General features: G+C 44.8%; 1 protein-coding gene across 2 annotated transcripts in view; it reads left to right on the top strand.

The window, feature by feature from the left end:
* The first annotated feature begins 2,433 nt into the window (after positions 1–2,433).
* The window catches only part of SYT10 (synaptotagmin 10), a 34,093-nt gene continuing 12,348 nt past the window's right edge, over positions 2,434–24,178 (top strand). Inside the window, exons 1-2 of one of the 2 annotated variants that reach the window (XM_033163308.1) lie at positions 2,434–3,119; positions 13,020–13,380. In XM_033163308.1, the coding sequence (XP_033019199.1) occupies positions 2,984–3,119; positions 13,020–13,380 (497 nt within the window). In that variant the 5' untranslated portion in view covers positions 2,434–2,983. Of the gene's footprint in view, positions 3,135–13,019; positions 13,381–24,178 lie in introns of both variants that reach the window. The other variant, XM_033163307.1, reaches the window with a different exon arrangement.

The raw sequence follows: 24,178 nt of genomic DNA, 5'->3' as shown, positions 1-24,178 counted from the left end.
GAAAAATGGATTCAGAACTCGTTGCAAATAGTGTAAGTGGGTGAGCTCTGACATTCAGAATAGGTGAAGGGATGGCACCTGAGTAGTTATGTCTCAAATGATGTACTTTTCACTTTAGATTGCTGCCTGCCCTCAACCTTCAAGATTGGAATAGATTACGAAAAGTAACATAGCTGCCTAAAGAAAACAAGAAGAAAAATGATTTCCCATTCAAGTGTAAAATTCCACATCAGATTTAAGAAGTGTTTTATTAAGTTGTGCCTTATATGGAGAGGAGGGAACAAAAGGGATTTGGATTTTTAACCAAATCCTCTCTCATAATTCCAAAACTTGGGTCAACCAATGAAACTGATGAGTAAGAGATTCAAGACAAAAAGAAGAAAATACATCTATATGCAACGCTGAAGTTTCTGCATCAAGAGATGGTGATGGACACTAGCCAATGGTTTGTCCACACTTCCACTTGCCCCATGACTAGAAAGCATGGGCCCAAGGTGTTTTGTCTTTACCCTCAGAAAACTCACTCTTTAGCACTAAATCAGAACAAACAGCAATCCATGGAAAACCAAATTACTGTTTGTTCTGATTCAGCACTAAAGAGTAGGTTTCCCCAGCAGAAAGTGGCAGGGCAAACAGAGGTTTGGTTTAGTTCTTAGATGTCCTTAAAAGGGAACTTGTGGAGGCTAAAAGGAATTCATAGAGACTATGTCTATCCTATATATGAACAGCACACTTATTCTCTGAGAGTGGATCCTTATGTAGTCAAAAAGGCTTGAAGGAACGCCACCTTCTGTAGAAGTTACAAAAAAAAAAATCTTTTCCCTAAAAAATACTCCTAACGGAGGAAAACCAGAAGGTGGGATGGAGTTTCCTAGAAAAGGCTTGACTGGAATAGCCCAGGGTGGAACCCTAGTGTTCAAAAGCTTGGGGGTTGCTCTATGAAAGTGCTGCTTGACTAGGAAAAACACAAGAATTGCCATGCTGGACTACCCAAGATCCCCCTAGTCCATCATTTATTTCCCAATGACCTCCAAATAGATGCCCATGATTAGTCACAATCCAGACATGCAGATCATGACCTTGCACTATGATTCATCCCCAGTACCCAAGACTCAGATCCACACTGCCAATTGAGATTCTATGCAACCCATCCTCTGTAATGTTGTCCTATTGTTTTTGTTTTGTTATGTTATGCTCAATAGCCTGAGTTAATGTTACACGGTCTGAAGAAGTCCTTTCTTTTGTCCGTCACGAGCCTACTAGAAGCATGCTAAGGAGTCTGCCTGAGCATGCACTCAGCCCCTACCTTCTGTGTTGAGCAAGTAATGGTTGTAGTGATGAATATTCAAATCATGTAAGTAGAAGCTTCCTGCAACACAGGGAAGGTCAAAGACTGCACGGGGAGGGGAGGTGTCAATGCATATCAGGATCTTGGGGTGGGGTTTGTGTGAGTGTCCCTGCCCTCATCCACACTGTGAGAATCCACATGTTCAGGTAAATCCAAATAATGGAACAGCCTCAATGGGTATGCTTTGAGTTCCAGTGATATCTTAGAGGATTGGAAAAATTCACAGCTGTATCCTATGTCAGTGCTCCCAACATGGTTTGATTTGTCTGGTGACTTCCACGTGATGTTGGACTACAATTCCCAACATCCCTGAACATTGGCTGGAACTGATGGAAGGTGTAGGCAAAAACCTCCAGAAGGGCACCAAATTGGGGACAACTGTCCTACATGGAAACTTTTCAAGCTGTTCTGACAACATTCCTATAAAATTGAGGCACACACAAGCAATTGTTCTGTTATTCAGCTACATAACTTATATGTTTGAACTCTCTATATTGTTTTATTTACCATTACTATTTCTTATATTACAAAACAACAAGGACAACATTAAAGCAATACAGTAATGCACATCCCACCCTTTCTGGAGATGTGAGGTCAGATTACATTGGGGTTTACATCCCTTAAATTGTTGTATTCCGGTTGTGTGAAGAAAAGGAAGGAAGGAAGGAAGGAAGGAAGGAAGGAAGGAAGGAAGGAAGGGGATGCAGCAGGAAAAAGAAGGGGGAAAGGAAAAGGATAACAGCACCTGTTGGATTTCCACCTAGCGCAGAGTTCTTAAATGCACAGGCACCATCTCACTCTTACTCTCTTCACATGCGCGCAATCTCCAGATGGAGCTGGGCCTCAGCCCTCCACTCCTGTTGCGAAGATTGAAAGCGAGGCTCCCGAGAGCCTGTGCCACCTAGAGGGTGAACAGACGCCCCTGCTCCTCTTTGTAGGGAACATCAAGGGACTTGCCTGCACACAAGTGCCCAGCCCGGCCCCTGCCCGGGCCTCGGCGTCTCCTCCCTCTCTCTCCCCCATCCTCGAAACTCAAACGAGAGAGCGCTGAAGCCTCCTTGCGACGCCCGCCCGCCCGGACCCCACCGTCCAGTCCCAGAGCTCTGCGACCCTCGCCTGCACCTCCTCTCCCATTCACCCGCGCTGCGCTGCCATTGGTCCAATTTCCTACCGATCCTCACAAGGCACAAAAGGCGTTGCTCAGTGTGCTTCTTCTCCTGTTGCTTTATATATATAACAAACCTCCCCCCCCCACTCCCCTCCACCACCCCAATTATCCGTCCTTGTTCTCCTGATGGTGACTCTTCGCTCACTTGCAACGTGTCCTTTAGACTGTTCTCTCCTCTCCAGCGTACACGCGTCTCTCCCGCGATCCCTCCTCCCTTCTCTTTGCGCTGATGCCTTGAGAGCTGGCACCTTATTTCCCCCTTCCTTCTCTCTCTCTCCTTTTTTTGGATGCCTCGCAACAATAATACCGCTGATGACCATCCAAGAGGAAGCAGGTGGAGAATGAAGCATCCTTTGCCCAGGAGAGCCATGGCTTAGCTCAAGAAGGAAAAGGCAAGAGAGGCGCATCGGAAAAGAAAAATAATAAACACCACCGCGCGAAAGAGAGAGAAAGAAACGGGGGTCAACATGAGTTTCCACAAGGAAGACGGGATGGGCAGCTTGTGCCACAAGGCTCTGCAGATCATCTCCGAGCTGTGCCTGGGAGGGCAAGTGGAGTTGGAGAAATGTTCGGGCATCTTCCCGCTGGAGACCACCAACCAAGGTATAAGCAGCGCAGGTAGAGTCAAGCCTCTCGCTCTCCTTGCGCATCCCTCGGCGCGCCCTGCTTGCTTGCAGCGTCCTCGGCCGCCGCTTCTCCCCACCTCGGTCTTCCCCACCCCTTGTGTTTTCCTCCCCTGACTCGGTCTCTCCTGTTGATTCTCTGCGTCGCAACTCAAGGAAGGAGCGAGAGGACTGGAACAGAGAGGCGTGGGGTGCTGATGGTTGGGGGGCGGACATACGCTTCCTTCCACTAATGGCAGCCGCGGCAGTGGGTTTGAGTGGGCGTCTGGAAAGTTGAACTTTCTCTCTCTCTTTTTTAACCCTTCTACTTTCTTCCTTCCGCTGCCTTCCTCCTTCCCCTGGCTGGGGAGAGCGAGAGAGAAAGGAAAGGGAGTCATTTCCAAATTTCGACAGGACATTTTCGTGTCCTCAAAGGGGCTGGTGCGAAACCAAACAGAAACGTGTGTTTTGTTGTGGCTGGCTAGCTAGATGCACGTCGGAAAGTGGCCATGCAGTGCCCCCCGAGGTGGAGGTTGTGCAGCCTGGCAGCCGTTTCAGGCTCCAGCCGATCTGGCACCCCCGATTCCCCGGGAGCGCAAATGGCATGGAAGCGCTTCTCAAGAGCCGAGTTGCCGCTTGACTCGGTAAAAGTAGGAGAAGGAATAGGTGAAACCATTCAGGAGAAGCCACAGGTAGCTACTTTCATATGTATGCTTCATTCTCCCTCCTCCGGAAAGGAAAAGGGAAATCTCGTGCTAGTGTATGGGGAGGACCTTTTATGCCTCTTCTTTTTAATGGGGAACCCCCCCCCCCACCCTTTGGAAAGGTAAAGTGGAGAAAGACCCTGTTCTCCTAGTGAACCACATTAAAACACAGGAGCTGATATCCGGTGAATCAGTGATTAATTTCCTTAAGAGAGGGTCCCTGAGCAAAAGCCTGCCTGAAAGCCTTATGAGAGGGGAAAGTTAACGGAGAACTTGTTTGTGCTTGCAACAGCTGCACGGCAGACAGAAATGCAACTGGTGGAGCTTTCCTCCAGGGCATAGAGATGCAGAAAGTTGTGCGTGCTGACTTTCAGCTTGGCACACAGCTCCTTAAGGGTGCAGAGCCTCCAGAAAGGGAAGAAGAGGAGATGGTGACCCCATAAGAGGGAATGTGAGGGAAGGAATGCATTCTGAATGTCCTGGAAGCAGGGCAGTCCCCCTACTTGCTTCACTTGTTGAAATGCTGGACCTTGGGACCTCTGACCCAGGACTTACACCTCCTGCCTGCCCTGCTTTGGTTCAGAATCTTCCATCCTCAAGACAAATGCCATATATCTTGGCCAAGGTAGCAGAAATGGCAAGAAAGAGTTGAAGGCATTTCTTATCTACCCAAAATGTTCTCTCCTCCTTCCTTCCATCCATCCCTTGCTAATGAACTCTAATGAGATTCACCAGAGATTTTAAAAGATAATACCACCTGTTTCAACATTTCCTTTCTGTTAAACAAAAATTATGGCAATAATTGAAGGGCAGGAGAGAGAGAGTTATTCTCTAGTTGTTTGAGGATGGGGCGGATGAGCTTAACTTTTGGTTAAAAAAAAAACACTCTGCTGGAGGATGTATAGATATATTCAAGCATGCGCGCACACATATATGAATGATTTATGTGATTGATCTCCCTGCCCTGTGGCCCTCTTGACATTCTTATCGTTGCTGAAATGGGCACACAGTTTCTGGAGAGCAGGGCAACAGGTGGCAGGAAGGAGCAGAGCATGAAAGTACCGGTACCTGTTGCTGCAGGAGGAGAGAGATTTTCATGAGAGACAGAGACAGAGAAAGGACTTCAGTCTGCATATATTGGAGGGACGGGGAATGACTTCTGTTCCTGTGCCTTTCCTAAATAAAATTTCAGTCAGTTTTAAATAATAAGCAGATCATGTGAGAGACCTTTGCCTGACACCCCAGAGAGCTGTTGCGAAGTCAGAGCAGTAGACTATAGATGCACAAATAGTCTGACTTTGTGTAAGGCTGTTTCCTATGTCCCCTTGCAGGTGATGGGCTTTGTATTGGCATTGCATGTACCCAGAACCTGTTGTATAAGAAGTGTATTGTTGCATGTCATAAATCTACGAAGGAAAATGCAGGGCAGTGCCACTTGAGGAACAGCAGTGAAGGATCTATATCCTAATAAGCACATAAAGAATATTCTGGCTATACCCTAAAAATTAGCACCAGCAAGCATCATTTTGTTGGGGATTCATGTGGCATTTCAGCTCTATATTGGTGAGACAGTATCTCTTATGCACAATGTAAAACAGTGATGCAACGTTTTGTGGCCATCATGGTTAGGTCAGATGGTGCAGTTGGTTAGGATATTGAGTTTGGCTGCAAAAGAGCCTTCTGCACTGGCGTTCTCCACTTCAGCCTTCCACTTGTGAGGATCAGCCAAAATTAAAATGGGGGTGGGGGAATACTTGCTAAGTATTGATAGAACAATAGATACCACTAGGTGGGAAAGTAAACAAGCTCTTCTTTATGCTAGGTTGTTGCATGCCTGTATACCTGTAGATTAGTCATCTGGATTTGCATTGGGGCTGGGTAAGGGCAATGAAGACTTAAAACACTTTGCTTGTAACTCTTTAAACAACCCTATATAAGGGTATATTTATTATTCTCATACAATGTTGCGTGGGGATCCTTTGTTGGGGGATCCTGGGGCAGCTGTCATTGCTTCTTCCCTGGATGAACCACAACACCCAGATTCTCAGCTTTCCGTATTTCCAGAGTAAGTTCCAGTATTTGTAGAACCCAAAGTATGAGACAAGATGTACAAGCACTGTTCTTCTCTCCTCTCTCGTTTGTGAGAAATAAGCTGCTCCCCTCCTTTCAGGGTGTTACTTTGCCCCTGAAGATGCCCATGGGTGAGAAAACACTTAATGAAGGGCCCACAGTAAAAGTCAATTGGGGGCCACAGCCAAGGGTGGATGGAGCCAGAGCTGATGGCAGGTGGAGCTAGATCCATGTGGGAGGAGGCAGAGGCAAAAGAGGCCAGAGTTCACAGCACTGCAGGATGAATGAATGAATGAATGAATGAATGAATTTATTACAGTCACAGAACCAGAAATATAGACATATACAGCGACCAGAGAACATGTAAACTATACATAGGTTAAAATTAAACTCTATAAGCTAGAGGCACGGTAAATAATACAGATATAACAGTTAAAATATGGAGGTTAAGGATTGCATAGCTCTTTCTCTCTGTACTACCCCATACTTTTAGAGGTTGTCTGGCAGTGTCCACAAAGCCAGATGACATTGAGGGCAGTATGAAATGGGAAGCCCCACACCAGGTGACCAGCCATAAAGGTACATGATGCAGTCATCACCACAAGTTCTATTCAATGCTAGGCCTACTCAGAGTTGATCCAATGAAGCTAGCAGACATTATTCGTGCCTTCCAGTAGCACCTTAGAGACCAACTAAGTTAGTTCTTGGTATGAGCTTCGTGTGCATGCACACTTCTTCAGATACCACACGAAAGCTCATACCAAGAACTAACTTAGTTGGTCTCTAAGGTGCTACTGGAAGGAATTTTTATTTTATTTTGTTTTGACTATGGCAGACCAACACGGCTACCTACCTGTAAACAGACATTATTCGTGTTCATTAATCTTCTGGGGTCCCAACTGAAGGAAAGTCAGGGCTTGGCTTTGCACAGTGAGGCCTGGGGAAAAAATCGGAAATTGGGAACTGGGAACTGGTATCCAGGACCAAAGAGCAACTAGGTTCAGAAACACCAGGAATCCAAGCAGAAGCCAGGACCAGAGGAAAAAGTCAGGGTTCGCTCCCACAAGATGTAGTGAACTTGGATAGTTGGATGGAGAAGCCAGGATAGATCTGGAAGGATTTTCAATGGGAGGTTGCAATTATGCAGTTTCTGGATGTTTAGCTTATATTGGCAATGGCACAAATGATAAGAATGGTCTAAAGGCACACAAGGCTACCACCTTGCTAGGTTTAGCAGGTCTGGGTCTGGTCAGTGCCTCCATGGATATGGAGAGGTTCCTTGGAACCACTTGTACACCACCTCGGGTTCCATAATGGAAGAAAAGTGGATTATAAATGCAATACAATAAAATAAATAATTGAATTCTTTTTAGCATGACCCTTCCCTGGTTATTATAGACATGCTTTCTTCTCTTCTGTATACCAGCATCTGTTATGTGCACTATTATACCTGGTTAGGGATAAGTCATAGAATCATAGAGTTGGAAGAGACCACAAGGGCCATCCAGTCCAACCCCCTGCCAAGCAGGAAACACCATCAAAGCATTCCTGACAGATGGCTGTCAAACCTCTGCTTAAAGACCTTCAAAGAGGAGACGCCACCACACTCCTTGGCAGCAAATTCCACTGCCGAACAGCTCTCACTGTCAGGCAGTTATTCCTAATGTTAGGTGGAATCTTCTTTCTTGTAGTTTGAATCCATTGCTCCGTGTCTGCTTCTCTGGAGCAGCAGAGGACCAACCTTTTCACCCTCCTCTATATGACATCCTTTTATATATTTGAACATGGCTATCATATTACCCCTTAACCTTCTCTTCTCCAGGCTAAACATACCCAGCTCCCTAAGCTGTTCCTCATAAGGCATTTTTTCCAGGCCTTTGACCATTTTGGTTGCCCTCTTCTGGACACGTTCCAGCTTGTCAGTATCCTTCTTGAACTGTGGTGCCCAGAAATGGACACAGTATTCCAGGTGAGGTCTGACCAGAGCATAATATAGTGGTACTATTACTTCCCTTGATCTAGACGCTATACTCCTATTGATGCAGCCCAGAATTGCATTGGCTTTTTTAGGTGCTGCATCACACTGTTGACTCATGTCAACACTGTTGACTTATGTCAAGGTCCAGTCGCTACACATTGCCACTCAATTTTATCCGGTGTGAATACTTTTTAAACCCACAGCATGAGTGGGTATTTCAGTGACAAATTGACTTCTAATTATCCTCAAGGAAAAAAATTGTATGTATTTACATGCACACATTCCCCCCCCCACACACACACACTTCAATACAGAGCTATCAGATGACAGTTGTCAATGGTGTTTACACTGAGTGGCATTAAGAGTCAAATCCAGTTAATTAAAAGCTGCCTCTCCAAGCTGACACAAGATAAGGAATACCATTTCTATAACCTTGAATAGGCATCAGCATCTAAAAGTTCTTAAAAATCTGAAACAGTGAGACAACCATAGATGTCCTCACAGCCTCTGAGTAATTGGTGCTGAACGGGAGTAATTACAGTGCTTAGGCAGGAGTTACCCTTAACACCAAAGCACATTTACACTTTTCTTGTCCTGGAAGCCAGAGTACATTTGCACTTTTCTTGTCTTGATGATTACATGGTTCCTTTACAATGCTGAGAGCTCACTTACCTGTCAGGAAAACTGAGCACCAATAGGTTCCAGTAAATCCACCAGGAACTCTAAATAGACTAGAAAGCTACACTCGCCCAATGCCAGGAGAGACCCCAACTAAAATCCTGGGGAGCCACTGCTAGAGATTACAGACAGTACTGAACTATGTGGATTAATGGTCTGGCTCAGTGCACAGCAGTCTTTCCATGACCTTCTGAGCACTGGCAGGGAGGTGGGTTCACTTGGAGAGAGAGAGAGAGGATTTTGCCCAAGAGAACCCCTGAACATGGGGTTGATTTTATCTTGGTATGATGCCTTGCAAGAACGATCTGCTTGATAGTAGCACAACCAACAGTTTTTCATGAAGATGGTTCAAAATGGTAATGCAGATAAGTTGTGGGGAGGTAGGAGTCAAAATATAGGCTGCCCCTCAAGTGCATAGTGTCCAGAACATTTTTAAAGGAACTGAAGTCCTCATTTTGGCATAAGCAAAACTGGCTGCCCTTGAAAAAGATAATGGTTGTGTGGGATGTTTTTTTCCAAGCACTGTGCCATTGTACAGAAGTTGAAAAGGGAACTGTTGGCTACCCTATTTAGCTGAGAGCAACTGTTGGGATATTCTGAAACTGGCCTGCATCTTTTTCTCAACAAAAACAACAACAACATGCCATCCATGCACAGCTTGAGTCCATGTTACAAAACCATGGCACAGTAGCCCACCAGTTCCTTACAACAGAATAATGAATTGCAAGCAGTGCTTTTCAAATGCGTTTAGTGGTGCATTGGGAGCGGTGGAGCAGGAAAGGTCAATTTGACCCAGTTTGACAATTACTGTATTATTTTTCTGATTCAAAACATAACAAACAAATTATGTTGGACAGGAAAACAGTGACAATCTCGCGTCTGAAGTCACATGAAGAGAGATGAAAGCTATTTCTGAGGTTCCCATACATACAGGCAGGTCATCATCGTGATACTGCAATCCATCAGATGATGAGCACGCATGGATGATATGGTCTCCATAAATGTGAGGAAGCATGGTACAGTCTCTGGTTAACAACCAGTTATATTCCATGTAGGAATATGATGGTCAATGATGATCAACACAGACCATCCTCCAGGCCATCTTCCAGCCCACATAGCTCTGTATCAGTATGATGTGGTTTCTCTTCTTCTCTCTAGCTTTACCTAAGAGCAAAAGAACATAAATAGAGCCCTGCTGGATCTTGCCCATCTAAGTCCAGCATCCTTTTCTCACATTGGTCAACCAGATCTACCTAGATAATTTAATATTTGTTTATTCTTATTATTTCTTCATCATCACCCACCTATAACAATGTACAAAACAAAACATGGCCTAATTCACAAGATTACAGGATTCACCACCATTTGTTTTGGGAACATCTGCCCCGGCCAGCATTTCCAATGGTTAAGGATGACGAGCGTTGTAGTCCAACAGCTTCTGGAAGGCATTAAGTTGGGTTAGACTGAACCAAGATGACACATGACACAGAAAAAAGAAACAAGAAGAAATGAAGCAAAAGAGGGGGTAAGGAATCTAAAGGAATTCCTGAGGAAGCCTTGGTTGACTACCCATTCTCTCAGGTCTGAACTGAGTAGCCCATTCAAAAGGTAAAGGGACCCCTGACCATTAGGTCCAGTCGTGGACGACTCTGGGGTTGCAGCACTCATCTCGCGTTACTGGCCAAGGGAGCCGGCGTACAGCTTCCGGGTCATGTGGCCAGCATGACCAAGCCGCTTCTGACGAACCAGAGCAGTGCACGGAAACGCCATTTACCTTCCCGCTAGAGCGGTACCTATTTATCTACTTGCACTGTGATGTGCTTTTGAACTGCTAGGTTGGCAGGAGCAGGGACCGAGCAATGGGAGCTCACCCTGTTGCGGGGTTTCAAACCGCCGACCTTCTGATCAGCAGGCCCTAGGCTTACTCTTCCTTAATTTATGCAGTCCTCTCTTTCAAAGCCATCCAATGTGGTGGACATCACTGCCTCTTTTGGGAGCGGATTTCATAGTTTAACTATGTGCTGTGTGAAGAAGTATTTCTTTTTGTCTGTCCTGAATCTCCCAACATTTAACTTCAGAGGATGACCCCTGGTTCTAGCATTATGACAGAGGCCACTTTCACAATGTTGGCGTCATCCATCTGTCTCAAGAGGATGAAGTCATACTGCTGTGATAGCAGCACTGAAATGACCTCCCCGGAGCACAAGCCCAGGCAGTGTGTATGGAGGTCCTGGGCTGCCTAGACACAAGACCCACCCCCCTCTTGGCCTCACTGATGTGATCTCAATGCCATGCATAATTAAGGTAGGCACCAGGTGGCCCCTCTGCAGAGGGCATTCCACCTGGGGTGGGGGCACTGTTGAGAAGCACTTTCCTTCATTGGCACCCACTTGCATGGGGACATTCACGGAAAGTTCTCAGACGACCTCAGATATCAGGAAGGTAAAATGCCTGAGGTTAGTGGATATGCCTTTAAAATATATGACAGAGTTAATAAGTTAATAACAAACAACAAATAATGTATTTGAAACTTGCTTTGAATGGGCTGAGGGGATGTGGGTGGCGCTGTGGGTTAAACCACAGAGCCTGGGGCTTGCCGATCAGAAGGTCGGCGGTTCGAATCCCCGTGACGGGGTGAGCTCCTGTTGCTCGGGGTCCCCTGCTCCTGCCAACCTAGCAGTACGAAGGCATGTCAAAGTGCATGTAGATAAATAGGTATCGCTCCAGCAGGAAGGTAAATGGCGTTTCCATGTGCTGCTCTGGTTCCCCAGAAGCAGCTTAGTCATGCTGGCCACATGACCTGGAAGCTGTCTGCGGACAAACGCCGGCTCCCTCAGCCTATAGAGCAAGATGAGTGCCACAACCCCAGAATCGTCCGTGACTGGAATTAACGGTCAGGGGTCCCTTTACCTTTACCTAAGGCTATCCTTGGTGGCACTGTTGTCCCTACAGAGTTGAAAGAAGTAACACCAGTTGCTGGAAACCAGATTTGTTCCAGGGCTGGTTTTTGTTCTCTGGGCTTTTTTAAAAAAGCAATGCATTTTGATCTATTGCCATTTTTGTTTTGGTTACCTTCTATCATATTTCCTTGTTGTGCTTGTTTAAACTTGCTGTTTGTGTTGTAAGCCACCCAGAGACCCTTTGTGGTTGGGCAACATCATCATCATCATCATCACCTAAACAAACAAACAAAGGTCCTGGTCCTGATGCTTCAACTGGAAATTTAATTCCTCTACAACCTTAGAAGGGGGAGATCAATGGGAATGCCTGTGTAATGTGTTGTAAATCAGGGATGAGGAACCTCAGGCCTAGGATCCAAATTTGGCCCTTGGAGACTCTCTATCTGGCCCTTGGAATCCTCCTCTGGCCAAACCTTCACTTGCCTTCCTTTACACCCTATATTTTCCCCATGGTTAGAACCTGATAGTTAGAACCTGCACTCTGATAGTTCCTCTTGCTTGCCTGGATCAGGATAGAGAGGGTGTGGAGTGGGGAGAAACTAGCTTATCTTACGAAGGTGAAATTTACATTTGTGGCTCTGTCCAATTTTGCCTCTGCCCCTGCCTATCGCTGGCACATGGCACTCAAAATCTTGCCCAGAAGACCCTCCAGCTGAGATAGGTTCCCCCACTTCTGGTGTAAATAATGCTTGCCTGTGTGCATCGGTGTAAGGAGCATAAGTCCATTTGGGATGCAAGAACCCCCTCCAAGAGAAGTTTGTGCATCATGTTTGCTCTTTAAACGTTCTGCTTCTGCGTCCATTTGTTTTCTCTAGCCCTTGTCCTTGCTCTTAATGTGCTCTCTGCTGCATATGAAATATGATCAACTCTTTTGTTAGAAACACTGTTTGTGCCATTAATTGTGTCATTATTCATCCCACATTACATGGAGGGGTGAACTGTTGTCTCCTAGTGTGTGCCAGATGCTGATGCTCCAAGCTGGGTGGTGTAGCTGTGGGATAGATCCAAGTTGGATGACGTAGCTATGAGATAAATCAGCCTCATATAACCAACATGCTTAACTCTAATTAATGCATGAAAGGGTTAAGACCATAAAGAAAGCTGTCCTGCCAGGCTTAGCTAGGTCACACCCTCAACTTGCATGGATGGCCACATCCACTTTTGGCTCCACCCACCATGGGATGGTAGCTGGCGAGAACAAGAAGGAACATCAAGAAAAGGAGTAACTGCTCCCCCACCTTCTGTTGCTGCTGACCCTGGGAAGGGATCTAGTGGGAGCTCATGGGGGTCATATTGACAGACCTCCATCCTAAAAGCTAGAGCCTTCACTGTCAGAAGGTGACAATCTATGCAAGTTTATGTTGGACTTACTTCTGAGTAAATCAGCAGATGATTTGGACTGCAAAATTAATCAGTCTACCAATTATATCCATTACATCTTTGATGATTCTTGCAAGCAAACGAATTAAAGCTATCTGGATGATAACACCTTGTCTTCTTGTTCTTTGCAGACATCTCTGTCAGCTTGCTTGCAGTCGTCGTCAGCTTTTGTGGGCTTGCCTTGCTGTTAGTCTCACTTTTTGTCTTCTGGAAGTTGTGCTGGCCGTGCTGGCGGAGCAAGCCGATGACATCGAACGCTGCAAGCATCCCTCAGAGCACCTCCAGCGCTCCCACTGAGTTTCTGGAAGCTAATGAGAAAAAGGAAATTATTAAAGAAACGGGGAAGCCCTCCACGAAAATCCTTGAGGCGGCAATGAAAATTAGCCACACTTCACCTGATATTCCAGCAGAGGTCCAGAATGCTCTGAAGGAACATCTAATCAGGCATGCACGCATGCAAAGGCAGATCACCGAGCCAGCATCCTCATCAAGGTAAGAGAAATAGAAGCTAACACTTAAAAAAAAAAAAAGACCATTTGGCTGAGAATTAAGGAATGAAAACAGATGAACATCATATCCTTAGCCTTGTGCCAAGGATATAATAGACACAGGAACAATAACCCTAATAATATACACACTGATTTCTCTGACAATTTCAATCAATTGTGTGTGCGTGTGCGCATGTGCGCATGTGTGTCTGCGCATGTGCGTGTGTGATTGGCAGGTTTACACAGTTCATTTTTAAAGTCTGTATCTCCCGACTTTAAGGAAAGAGACAGTGGCAGTAAATTGGACATTAGAGTTGCTGATATAATTGTACAGTGAGAGGCAAAGCTCTTTTACATCCCAATCCCAACCATGTTTATTTGGTTACATGGCCAATTAATACAGATGACTGTTTGCCAAAATATAGGTTACCATGGTATGCAACCTGCAACTATATGGCAGCCCAGTTGACTGTATTGTCCTGCAAAAAAAAAAAAAAAATATTGGTGCCCAAGATCTTGCCACACCTCATCAGAAATCTGGGGGAAACAACAAGAGAGTAGTTAAATGGCCCTAACCACTTAGCAGGATGACACATGGTGTATAACTGCCATAACAAGTTTTTCCCCACCCACAACAAAGAATTTTTCCATTTGGAAAATGTTTGCCTGTGTTCATGCTCTGACATGGTGATTTCAGTGACATTCCTTTCTAAATCAGTGTGAGTCAGATTGCAGCATAGATATCAGATACTAGTTGCACAATTCATAAAGCATTACAGGTTTCCAACTTATGCTCCAGTCCTAGGCATGTCGCTCGCTATTGCTTTCTTGTTTTATTTGACACATTTGACCCATGCAATTACAAACTTTGGTGACATCACTAGCAAATGTTACATAACGTTTCCAGTCCTCCTTAATTCAATGTACTTGAATGTACTTACTCTGAAATATCCCTGAAAGCTCTCATATTTCAAGGATGTTGAGAGTGCATGAAAATATGAACATCAATAAAAGGTGGTGTCATGTTATTGTTGTGAGGGCCCCATAACAGTTGTGGCACAAATGAGACATAATACTGGAGCAACTTCAAACTTAACTGCTCTTAGTGATCCAGTCGTATTTGAAAATAACAGCAACTCTTTTAACAGTTAACATTTCCACCCTTAACTGACATCAAGACGTCTCTGAGAACAATACCATTGCACTTAGCGCCACCTGTAGCCATCAATCAAGGAAAGATTTTGTGAATAGAGTGACAGAGGCATCTAATTTTAATGCACAAGGAATATCAAGGCGTGAAATACACATGTCCTCCTCTGCAGATGAAAGAATTTAAGTAACGCTTTTTTCAGACACAGAAAGAGAAAATGACAGCTAGGAAGTGACAAGTGCCATGAGTGAAAAGTGCCATGAGAACAAACAGATAATCATAGATGCTGAATGTAAAAGTTCTGACTTTCTGCTTAGTGAATTATTTACATTATTGCATTGGTGTGCAATATATGCCTCTTTTATGTTTGCACCAGAAAAAAATAGTACAAATGTACCCAAGAAGTGGACACCATAATTATTGAGTTCACATATGAGTATAGTACGTATGAGTAAATGACCAATGATCTCTATGATATAAGCTCATAGTATAAACAAAATGCATAGGACATAACATGGTCTGACAGGCACTAGGGGAAGTCATGTTTGCATGGATTTTGTTTTTCAGCTGTGCAGGCAGCATATTTGTACAAAAGGACCTATTTCATTTTTTCCAATGATGCTTTACCATAAAAAAACATGGAAATGCATAACAAACAAAAACAATAACCCCCCCCCCCCACTGAATTTATTTTTTATTTGCACTGAAATATGTATTTCAATCATTTATATAAGTGTTCCGGTATACATAAGCATTCAAGTATATATTTCTTTCATTGTCTGTCTGTCTGTCTGTCTGTCTGTCTGTCTGTCTGTAGGCCCCTTCCAACTCTACAAGTCTATAATTCCATGAAATCTAAATTAATACAAGTCTGTTTCCATGCAACTGAGCATACAACTTTACAACAACCAGAACTTAAATATCATAGCCAACAATGGTCAATGGTAATGTTTTCCATTCATTGTACACATTAACCCAGTGACGCATGTAAATATATTATTTGGTTTGTATACAAAACATGCTGGGCTGCATTTAGACCAATGGTTCATGCACCCTAAGGTGAAATATCATATACAGCTTACACTAGACAAATATCTTCCATTTTCTTGTATAAACTCTATACACACGGAATAATACACATCAGTTGGTTAATATTTATTTTATAAAGCAATCGTTTTAAAGTGTGCTCAGTGCGTGGAAATGGACATGTATTAAAAATGTATAGGCTACCATGACTTCTAAATTTACAAAAGCATTTACTTTTGCACTTGTTGATCAGGGAATATGCATTCTTGTTCTACCTTTACCCATCTGAGTTCCATCAGACCCTATCGCTGAGGTGGTCCAACCCCATCATCTCAGATCTCAAACAGACAGATGTCTGTCAGGATGTCAGGAGCATGGGGGGGGGTGACCCATAGCAACCCTACATTTCCCAGTACTGCTGGATTAGACAGAGACAGAAGCTGGTTGAAAGTCCTTGGGTGGGTAGGCAGAGGGGGGGAGGAGTTGAACCTCTAATTAAAATCCAAGCTGAAGAAGAAGCTCCCTGTGTGTGTGTGTGTGTGTGTGTGTGTGAGAGAGAGAGAGAGAGAGAGAGAGAGAGAGAGAGAGAGAGAGAGAGAGAGAGAGAGAGAGATGCTTGCCTCAAATTTACATCTCATATTTGTGGCAAGCATTATGACTAACCAATATTCCTATCCTGAGCCAAGGAAACCTGAAACTCAGTGAAGTCTCTGGTGGCAGCTGGTTTGTTTGTTTCCCACCATAGCTGCTAGTGCTGTACCATGTCTTCTTCTGTTATGTATTCCTGGGTGAGAATAATCTTTAGAAGCTGAGGTACTTGCCTGGAATCTAGTTTCAAGGTGTTGTCAGCAACGTGTTGCGCCCTATGTGCTAGGATAAAAAAAACAGTGGCGTGTGCCTAGGCCTACGTAACCCTTTCTCTGCAAATCTTCCAAATTCTCCCTCACAATTTTAATAATAATAATAATAATAATAATAATAATAATAATAATAATTTATTTATACCCTGCCCGACAAAATATTTAAAATACAATAAAACATCAGACATTAAAAACTTCCCTAAACAGGGCTGCCTTCAGATGTCTTCCACTGGAATTATTGTGTCACTAGCAAGGATGTCTTTGACTGACACAATAATAAAACTGACTAATGAACCTAAGTAGTTTCCACTGAAAAGCAGCTTAGATAACCTCACATCATGATTTTTCTAGATTCAATCATCTAATATGGAAGTTCACTGGTATAGCTGAGGGGAGGAGGGTTGAATGTGAGAAATCTTAATTGGAACACTTTACATCTATGTTTTATGCTATTAAGGAAGGGGCCATCTTATGAAAAGAAATCATTTTTCAAGTCTCTGGATCCCCAACAAGCAATAAATGACACCAGAATAAGTATTTCCACTTTGCTGTTGTTTATCTCCAGAGTGCAATTTAGCTTCACTTGAGAGTCCATGGCAGGCTGAAGAATATCCTTGTTGATGTGGGGGGGGGGGGGACCAGAGAACCAGACATTAATGGCAGGAAAGTGCTTTTGGAGCAATGTATCTTAATCCACTGCACCAAAGCAAGATCAACAGTGTTTTCTCCAAAAATAAAGTGAATTTAGGAGTGGAGTGTTTGAAGGTGAGGGGCAAAAGACTCTCAGCCCTTGGCATGGCCAGCCCAATACATTTTGAGGCCTGAGGCAGAGCATCAAATGCTGTCCCTCCCCGAGTCAAGGGGCATAACCTAAGGGAAGCCAAATGTGACAGACTCCGTCAGTGAAAATTGGTAAAGAGACCAATTTTTTGGATGCTTAAAACTATCCCTGTGAACAACAGTAGAGAGGTCTGCTCTGTTTGTGGTAGTGTTTCTTTATTAAATCGCAACCAGGGGTTTTACTTACGTGAATAATGTCTTCGTGTTCACTTATTATCCCCCACTCAGAAATTCAATGTAATGTGGAAGCACTTCTGGTGCAAAGCTGGTTCTTTCATTTATTTGCACTAAAGGAAAGTTTTAAGCTTGGTGGTTTTTCATGTGAGGCACAATGCTTTGTATCATGCAAACACCCTTCACAAAAAACTTTAAAATCTTAATCAGCACTCTTGTTTAACACAAGTCTCAGGATAGACTATTTCCACCTAGAATGGCTGCTAGTATTTGTTGTAGCGTGGGGTTAGTGATTTCAGTAAGTGATTTCAGCTCTGACATAGCAGGCAGGAGACAGCTTCTTTATGTAACACTCTTTATTCAGGCAAACAAGACTGGGGGACTGAGGAGAGGGAGATACATTTATAGGGACAGTAGAGGGTACATTTTGGAGGGAACAATCTCAAGCAATCACAGAGCTGCCTTTTGGTGGAAACCAATAAGACTGAGGATCCAAATGCAGCAACTTGAATGAACCAATAGTAGCTGTTCCTTCTGGAACAGGAAGGCAGTTACTTTCCCCTAATGTGAATACAGACAATAGTAATACAGATATGATAACCCTTGAATCAATACACAACAGTATTCCTATACCAAAACACTCTCACAGCCCCTTCTAGGATTTTGACTTTCCTCTCAGGGAATCAAACTGGGTAGACCTGCCTAGCTGACCCCTAATCCTTATCAGAACAGGTCCCCCTCTCCTGCATGCCCCTATCTCTTTAACTGTCAAGTGCTGAATTTTTTACCCACCAGTCCTTCATGATTAATGGACATTCTGACTAGCTCTGATTGGTTGCTGGGTCACCAGCAGGTTGACTCAGGGTCTGTCCATCACACCAAGGTATTTTGACGGCCAAGATAAAAAAATAAATGCCCTGGGTTCTGGAGAGCGCCTCTCTAAAGTTTCATAGCTTATTGTAAAACATTACAGCAGAAGGGACTAACCTATGGGCCTTCAGATGTTGTTGGACTCCCAGCTTCCACTACCTCTGATCATTGACCATGCCGTTGAGAATTGAAGTCCCACAACATCTGGAGAGCCACCTCTGCTTTAGTCACTGCAATAACAGTGGTGGTGAAAGAGCTTTCCGAAACCAACCTGCCGACAATGCTTTGCTCTATAGAAGGACCTATAGAAGGGCATGAGCAAGAAGGTCCCTCTGAGGTGAGCAACAGAAGGAGGAGGTGGCACTACTGGAACACACATAGGCAGACTTCACCTCAGGTGCTGAAATGTCTTGCATAATCCTCCCAATCGTTCAGTAATATGTGATAGTACATGGGCTTTTTGTCCATTTCTTCTTTTGTTCATCATTTTTAGCCACTGCAGCAAACCACAGCAGCGACTCATACAACCTCACAGCTACTATGCCCAGAATGCCTTGCTCTGAGTAAATACCCCTTTGACCTTTCTAAAGGAGGAGGTGGCAGGCCAAGCCAGTGGACCAGGGAGATGCCAGTTTGCCAGGAAGGAGGCACAACCACCTCCTGAGACAATTGCCTCCATTTCCCTAATAATACAACTGACATCTTATGATGTCCAGCTTTGATGTAATTAGGTTTTCTCACAATCTGTGTTTTCCTATTGTACAGACCAAGCCATGGCATTTGGAGTGGATCTTAACTCTGTTCTTCCTTGTGCAATCCTGAAATGTGGGTTAGAAGTGTGGGGTCCAAGCGTAGGCATGCACTGAAACTGCTCAACTGAATAATACAATATGCTTTTTGGATGCAAGACTTTCTTAGTACTCTGACCCCAGAGACCCTTCCATGTCAGAATTCAGGTTCAGCCACTTACAGCCCCAGCCTGACCCAGACGGAAGGAAAATTTCCAGATACAATTACTAGCAGAGGCATTTAAAAAAAAAAAAAAAGAATGGTGGGGAGGTTAAAATGAGTTTTCGGGCTTTGTGAAGAGGTGAAGAAGCAATAACATGCAAAATATTGCAGCCATAATTAATGGCAAATTGTCTGAACTTCTTTGTCCTTGCTCTTAATAGAACAGCCAGGAAGGATTAAATGAAAATCAAAATGGATGGCAACTATTAGAAAACCAAGATTAAAAACAAATGATACCAAATAACACATATTCTCAGGGGGTGCTGAAGGTTTACCCGAGGGCTCAGCAAGGCAAATTGAATATGTTCTACTTGTTGGACTTGATTGCTTTAACCAATCAAGGAGATTCCTTCCAGAGTTCCTGAGTGAGAATCTTACCATTTCTATAAGTACAAGAAAACAGGTTTTGAATTAGGGAAAGAGACACAGAGGCAACACAGAGACATTCCAGGTCAATGTTTCAGTTAAGTCATCGCTCATTCAAGCATTTCTACACATGTTGAAGCTGAATGGAAATCAATGTAATGCAGAGGTAACCAATGTGCTCTCCAGCTGTTGCTGGACTCAGCTCCCATCATTCCTAACTAATGGTCATGCTAGATGTGGCAGATGGGAGTTGTAGTCCAACAACATCCTAAGGACACCATGTTGGCTGTCTTTGACCTAATGCAGGCATAGGCAAACTTGGCCCTCCAGATGTTTTTGGCCTACAACTCCAATGATCCCTAGCTAGCAGGACCAGTGGTCAGGGATGATGTGAATTGTAGTCCCAAAACATCTGGAGGGCCGAGTTTGCCTGTGCCTGACCTAATGCCTGGTTCACACATGCCTGTTCAACTACTGGTGTCTCATCACTTGGCTAATAGCATGTGGTGACTCATGGACAGACAGAAGTCATCACTTGATGCAGCGGTTAAATAAATAAGCAGCTGTTATCTGCTTTAACTGCTATTTTAAATCGGGGGGGGGGGGGGTTATGCTGTAATTTATTGATTTGTTTTAACATGGCTTTGGAGGGTACCTGCAAAGGTAAGCTGGAAATCCATGAAAACGATCCATCAGCAATATACATGCACTGGCACGGGAACAGAGAACTCTATGGGGAAATATCTCAAATTGTGAATGGCGCAACATTCTATATAAGTGGGTGTTTTGAGCTCCCATGCTGGTTCAGAGCATCCAAAACTGAGTCCGTGTGTCTACCTTGCACAACCAACAAATTAGATGAAGCTGAAGGAAAATGCTGTGGGTCGCAGTGCTCACCTTTGATTCCAAGAAAATGTGGGGTCAAGAAGTCCTCCCACCAGGTCCATCCTAAGCAAGCAAACTGAAGACCCATCTACCATAGACATTATTGTCTCTCTGAGAACCTCTGCGTCTCCTAGATCAGATTTGTCAAGTAAGTTTTTGGGCTATGGAACTTGCAAGAGCAGGGAGGGGAGACGGGTGCAGGGACAGTTGTGGAACAGTGGGGAGCTGAGAAGAGATGGGAAGTTCCTGAATAAGGGTGGGGGCAGTTTGACTATATTTAGTCTTCTGCGTGCCTCCAAATGTATGTAGAGGGTGACTAGGGATGCACAGAACCTGCTGGAGGAATCCAGCTGGCTGTTTTCTCTTCCGTTGCTTCTCTGCAGCGAATTTCCATTAAAAAATAATCCACTGTCTGAATTGAAACTTCTCTGCCATTCTATGAGCTTCCAACCTTAACCAGGTTGCCAGGTATCTGAAAGCTTTTGTAGTCCAGGATCTAAATGCTGGCAAAAGTTGCATTTTTTAATTCACCTGGGGAGCCAGAGAGATGAAGCAGTGCCCCGAGCAGTACAACAAAATCAGAGTGCACTGCACCAGCCTGGGAAAACAGGGCAGCAGGTGTGAACCATTAACGGTGCGGCATCCCAGCTACCTAATTGGCCGAGCTTCTGATACTTCGGCGAAGCAGTCACATGAAGGCCCATTGTTCCTGCAGACTCGGAAAAGCATTCCCATGTTGCCATGGGAACGACGACGCATTTAAATAATTAACGCATCAATTAGCCCTATCTCTGAAATGTTGTGACTCGGAGGAACCCGTGCAAAGTGCCGTGGCATCAGGACATTGGCTTACTAGAGCGAAAGTGCCACTTTACATTACACCCGACTGGGAATAACTGTTAGTGGCATATATAACATTGCAGCACTTCAAAAGATGGGAGGGTATGGCAGAGGGAGATTGCAATTTAGTGATTACATCATTCTGTATTTTGAAATGGGCGTTTTGAATTTTAACGGCGCATTTGGCAGCTAGGAAAAGACATCTCACATTCCTTTGAAAGGAAAAAGCAAGGGGTGAACAGATGTATGGTTACTGTTTCAAAAACAGGGCAGCTGAAAATGACTATGGCAATATAAAATCAGGTGCACCCCAAAGGCCATCTAGTCCAACCTCCTGCAATGCAGCCACCCACAGCTAAAGACTCCCTGACAGATGGCCCTCTGTTCAGAAACCTCCAATGAAGGAGTCAGTTCCAAGGGAGTCCATTCCACTGTCAAACAGCTCTGACCATTGGAAAGTTCTTCTTTAGTCTTTCTTGTAATTTGAATCCATTGGTTCACATCCTGCCCTCTGAAACAGCTCAAAACAAACTTGCTCCATCTCACAACCCTTCAGATATTTGAAGATGGCAGTTGAATCACCCTCCCATATCATCATCAAAGACAGACAATCGTAAGACCTTCGCCATTTTAATCTATAGTCTGTCTGTGGGTTAAACCACAGAGCCTAGGGCTTGCTGATCAGAAGGTCGGCGGTTCGAATCCCCGCGACGGGGTGAGCTCCCGTTGCTCGGTCTCAGCTCCTGCCCACCTAGCAGTTCGAAAGCACGTCAAAGTGCAAGTAGATAAATAGGTACCGCTCCGGCAGGAAGGTACACAGCGTTTCCGTGCACTGCTCTGGTTCGCCAGAAGCGGCTTAGTCATGCTGGCCACATGACCCGGAAGCTGCACGCCGGCTCCCTCAGCCAGTAACGCGAGATGAGCGCCGCAACCCCAGAGTCGGACACGACTGGACCTAATGGTCAGGGGTCCCTTTACCTTTACCTGTTCCATTACAATGGCTCAGACTCAGAGATTGCCTTCTGCTGCTGCTAATAATAATAATAATAATAACCATCATCATCATCATTATTCCAATGTCCAGACATGAATGCTGTTGCTTCTCAAGGGTGCTGACTTGGGCCCCAGATTATGGATGCCCAATGGCACCCACGAAGTAATGTGACGTCATGACGTCATGATGTCACATTATGTCAGAGTGCTGCAGCAGTGCTCCCGAGGCCTCGCGGGGCCTCAGAGCTTATGTCAGAGGTCTCATGAGGCCTCCAACATGACTTCTGGATTCTACCGGAAGTCACGTTGGAAGCCTGACAGGGCCTCGGACATCGATTCCAAGGTCCCATGTTGTGGGGGCCCAGGCAACCAGGGCCCCCCCTAGTGTTGGTCCCAGTGTTGCTTATGTTGTGAAAATAGCACTGTCCATGCACAAAAGGTAAGCATCCACAGGCTTTCGGAAACAGTTAAGTTTGCAGAAGTCCAAAAATTAGACCCAATGAGGAGAGGGTCTGCTCAGCACCTGACTGTAAAGGGGGGAGGATGGAAAATCAGGTGGGAGAGGGAATGGGATTGAGTACAATGGACCATGATGGAGAGACTGAAAGAGTGAACAGGAACACACCACACTGCATCATGTTAGTGCTGGTCTCATTTGTAAAGAATCCTAATTAGTAAAAGCTAAAAGTGGACAGGCTAAACAAATATAACTTAAAACAGCAGAGTGTAATGTTTTCCACTTGGCTGAAAATGGGAAGAGAATGAGCCTGTTGCTTCTCCCAAGATCATAGGTATGAGCCCCACATTGGGCAAAAAGATTCCTGCATTGCAGGGGCTTGGAGTAGATTGCCCTTGTGGTCTCTTCCACCTTCTGTGATTCTATCTCCCCAGGGATTTCATTCCATCATTTGAGTGCCACCACCCCAAAACCCCTTGTACTTGCCCATCATATTTTCAGCAGGGATGGGACAGAGGGCAGGCCCTCTCATGCCGCTCTCAGGGCTTGGTCAGGGTTATATGGCAAACGATGGCCCTGGGGGTAACCTAGCCCTGGGCTGTCATGGACTTTTCAAAGGAGCCCTTCAGTTTGAGCCTTCAAATTGGTTACTTGAAATAGACAACAAACATAGCTGGCATAGGTTCAACATTCTATGGCCCAGTTTGTGAGCTACATTTTGGACAAACAGCAGCTTCTGCAGTCACACAAAACATAGAACATAAGAGCATTAGAAGAGCCTGCTGGATCAGGCCAATGGCCTATTTATTCCAGCATCCTGTTCTCTCAATGGCCACCCAGATGCCTGTGGGAAATCTTCAACCAAAGATGGATAAAGCCCTCCTAGCTACCTCCACAAGCCTGACTATACAAACAGACATAACTAAACTAATAATATTACATACTAGTAGACCCGGCCACGTGTTGCTGTGGCTCATTTTGTGGAAACAGCCCTGAGACTTCCCCGTCACCTGTTGTTTTTTCCTCTCCCGTTCCCCCCCTCCCTGTCCTCCCTCGTCACGGACTCTCTCTCTCTCTTTAGTTTGTGCGCGGCTTCCCTCTGACGACTCCCCTCCCTCCCTCTCCTCTCTCCTCCTGGGCTGCCTGACCCCCCCCCCCACTGGAAGGAGACCCCGTTTTCGCTTCCCTCCCCACAGTTTCTCCATTTGAAATGCTGCCTGCCTCCGGTAAAAATGCTAGCTCCGTCCCCCGTGCACACAACCCTGCTTTCGCCTACCAAACTTGGGTTGGTTCCCCAGAACCAGCAATGGTGTCCAGCTTTGCTACATTC

Source organism: Lacerta agilis, chromosome 10 (genome assembly GCF_009819535.1).
Source record: "Lacerta agilis isolate rLacAgi1 chromosome 10, rLacAgi1.pri, whole genome shotgun sequence".
NCBI lineage: Eukaryota > Metazoa > Chordata > Lepidosauria > Squamata > Lacertidae > Lacerta > Lacerta agilis.
This window is presented reverse-complemented; position numbering and strand designations above follow the sequence as displayed.